Here is a 2557-nt window from a genome sequence, read left to right on the forward strand (position 1 = left end):
ATGGCCTTTGGTAAGAATTGACCCTGAACTAAACAGGTAACCTGAGGAGGGAGGTACCCTTTCTCTCAGCTTTCCTTCCTGTCCTCCTAGCTCTGTCTCTTGGTGGGAGGAGGAAGGAAGCCATTTGTATAGAGGGATGGTAGCAGAGACCTGCCATGCACAGATGTGGCACAGGGCTCGCCATGCTTCACCAGGCTATTTCTCCATTTCCTTTCAGGCTCAATACAGATCCAGGGGAGCCTTCTGAATTTTAGGAAAATGATCCAGATTACGACAGGAAAGAAAGCAGAAACAAGCTATGCTTTTTATGGTTGCTACTGTGGCATGGGTGGCAGAGGATCTCCCAAGGATGCAACAGATCGGTGAGGCTACCCAGTGCTCTTTATCCTCTGTCACTTTGCCTAGGATGGAAATAGGTCAGAGCTGGTGCCCACTGCCTCAGTGTTGTAGTGGATCCCAGGCAGCAATAGTCAACAAATTGGGAACTCTGCTCTGGATCACTCCAAAGTTCTTAAGTCTCCCTGCTCAGGGTCAAGGGTCATGAAAAATGCTGGGCACCAGGACTCCAGTGCTGTGGAAATGTAGTCTCAATGAAACATGTCCCCCACCAGGTGCTGCTTTGCTCATGACTGTTGCTACAGGCGTCTGAAAAAAAGTGGATGTGGCACAAAATTACTGAGCTATGAATTCACCTCCACAAGGGGCAAAATCACCTGTGCTGGTAAGAAAGACCCTGAGATGCCAGCAAGCTTCATTCACATGTTTGCTGAGCCCACACATACTGTTGACTTTGCTCCTGTAGGATGGTAAATAGTTAAGAACCTCAGAGTTAAGTAGGAAGCAAGAAAAATGATGAAGTAGGTGGTGAACACTCCGATAGGAAGGCAGAAAAAGCCTTCATCCAGCCTGATGCCTGAGGTAGCTCCTGCAAGCAGTGGTATCTAAGCTGAGTCCTAAGAGACTCCTAGAGTCAATGAAGCACACATCCGCTGAAACAGGGAGCACACAGCCATGTCTCAAAGAGGGCCCAGTATGGCCAAAGTGTCAAAGAGGACTGTCGGCCACTCTGTGCTGTCCAGTGGACATGTGAGGATGAGTCTGAGCTATGTGGATACAAGGTCAAGCCAGATGTTCTTTGCCATTGTCTTGAAGTTTGTGTGCTCCATCAACAGGGACCATTTATTTAGCAAAGCAGCAATAAGCACATTTGCTAAAGGAGGACTCACCCTGGCTACAAAGAGGATAGGCAGCCGGGAGAGAGACACTTGTGTAAAACAGGCACAGTCAGGATGGAAAGATCTCACCCTGGGAGAATTCTAGTGAAGTGTGCTACTGGATCTGGGCAACTTCTACAGCACAGGATCAGCCCTGCTCCTCAGCCCCCATGTGTTGCCAGCATCTGTGCTTATATTATAAGCCACACTAATGTTTCAAGGACCCTGGCCTCTGATGAGAGGTGGGCTTCAGCTCTAAGGGGGAATGAATATGTCCCAGGAGGCCCTTTGAATTCCTCTTTGGCTCTTCAGTCAGAATAAGGTTGCCTGTAACTTAAGACCAAGGTACATGGTGGATTATACAGGCTTTTACCAATTTCATTCATTCAGAGGCCTGAGACTGGGACTGCTAACGCGAGCAGACATGCTGGCAGGAAGGTGGGGCTAGTACGGTAGCTCAGAGGGCAAAGTGCTACCATAGAATGCATGAGGGTATGGTGTCCATTCCTACCAATGTATGAATTGGGCAAGATAAATCATGTCTAGTATCCCAGAGTTTAGGATGTAGAGGCAGGTGGATTACAAGTTCAAGGTCACATTCAGCCATTTAGAGAGTTCAAGGCCAGCCTAAGCTACCCTGTCTCTAATGTTTTAAAACAAGGGGGCTAGAAAGTGAAACAAACCTCTGGTAGTGGCATGTGTGGTTGCTGTGTGTCCCCATCAGATTGAATTCTTTGCAGGCAGTCCTTTTAAGAGACTTCTAAGGTCACCACAAGCAGCCATGGGATATTAACAACTTGAACTCAGGGTCTGTTTTCACCTAATTTCAGCAAAGCAGGACTCCTGTAAGAAACAGCTGTGCCAGTGTGATAAAGTTGCCGCTGAATGTTTTGCCCAGAACCTGAAAAGCTACAATAAGAAGTATCAGTTATACTCCAACATATTGTGCAAAGGAAAGCCACCCAAGTGCTGAGAGAGCGGCCTTCTGAAACCCCTGCACGTGGGCCTCCTCTAACACCTCTCTCAGCCCAAATGATGAAGAAATCACCCTCTCCCACCCCAGTGGCAAGGTGAGGCCCTTCTGCTTCACCAAGAAAAGGCAGCAAAGCAGTGCATCAGGCTGATCTTTTCCCACCACCCCACTGCCAAACACATTTCCTCACTTCCATATTTCCCTTCACAGCCAACTTCCTCCCACTACCTAAGAGAGTCCCAGGGCTCTCACAAATAAAGTCATGCATCAACAACCATGTGCCTGTTTCTCTCATCTCAAAATGAGCCGCTGATAGAAAGCATGCCTACTAAAAGTATCAGCCTTGAAGCTGGGGTGGGGCTCAGTTCTC

The 2557-nt window shown here is 48.1% G+C and overlaps 1 protein-coding gene across 1 annotated transcript; it reads left to right on the plus strand.

The window, feature by feature from the left end:
• The first annotated feature begins 223 nt into the window (after positions 1 to 223).
• LOC127211771 (phospholipase A2, membrane associated-like) lies at positions 224 to 2193 on the plus strand. Its single transcript, XM_051171815.1, has 3 exons — positions 224 to 362; positions 612 to 721; positions 2045 to 2193. Exons 1-3 carry the CDS (start codon positions 259 to 261, stop codon positions 2185 to 2187), a joined length of 357 nt encoding a protein of 118 aa, XP_051027772.1. The 5' UTR covers positions 224 to 258; the 3' UTR covers positions 2188 to 2193.
• The last annotated feature ends 364 nt before the right edge of the window (positions 2194 to 2557 follow it).

Source organism: Acomys russatus, chromosome 29 (assembly GCF_903995435.1).
Source record: "Acomys russatus chromosome 29, mAcoRus1.1, whole genome shotgun sequence".
Classification (NCBI taxonomy): domain Eukaryota; kingdom Metazoa; phylum Chordata; class Mammalia; order Rodentia; family Muridae; genus Acomys; species Acomys russatus.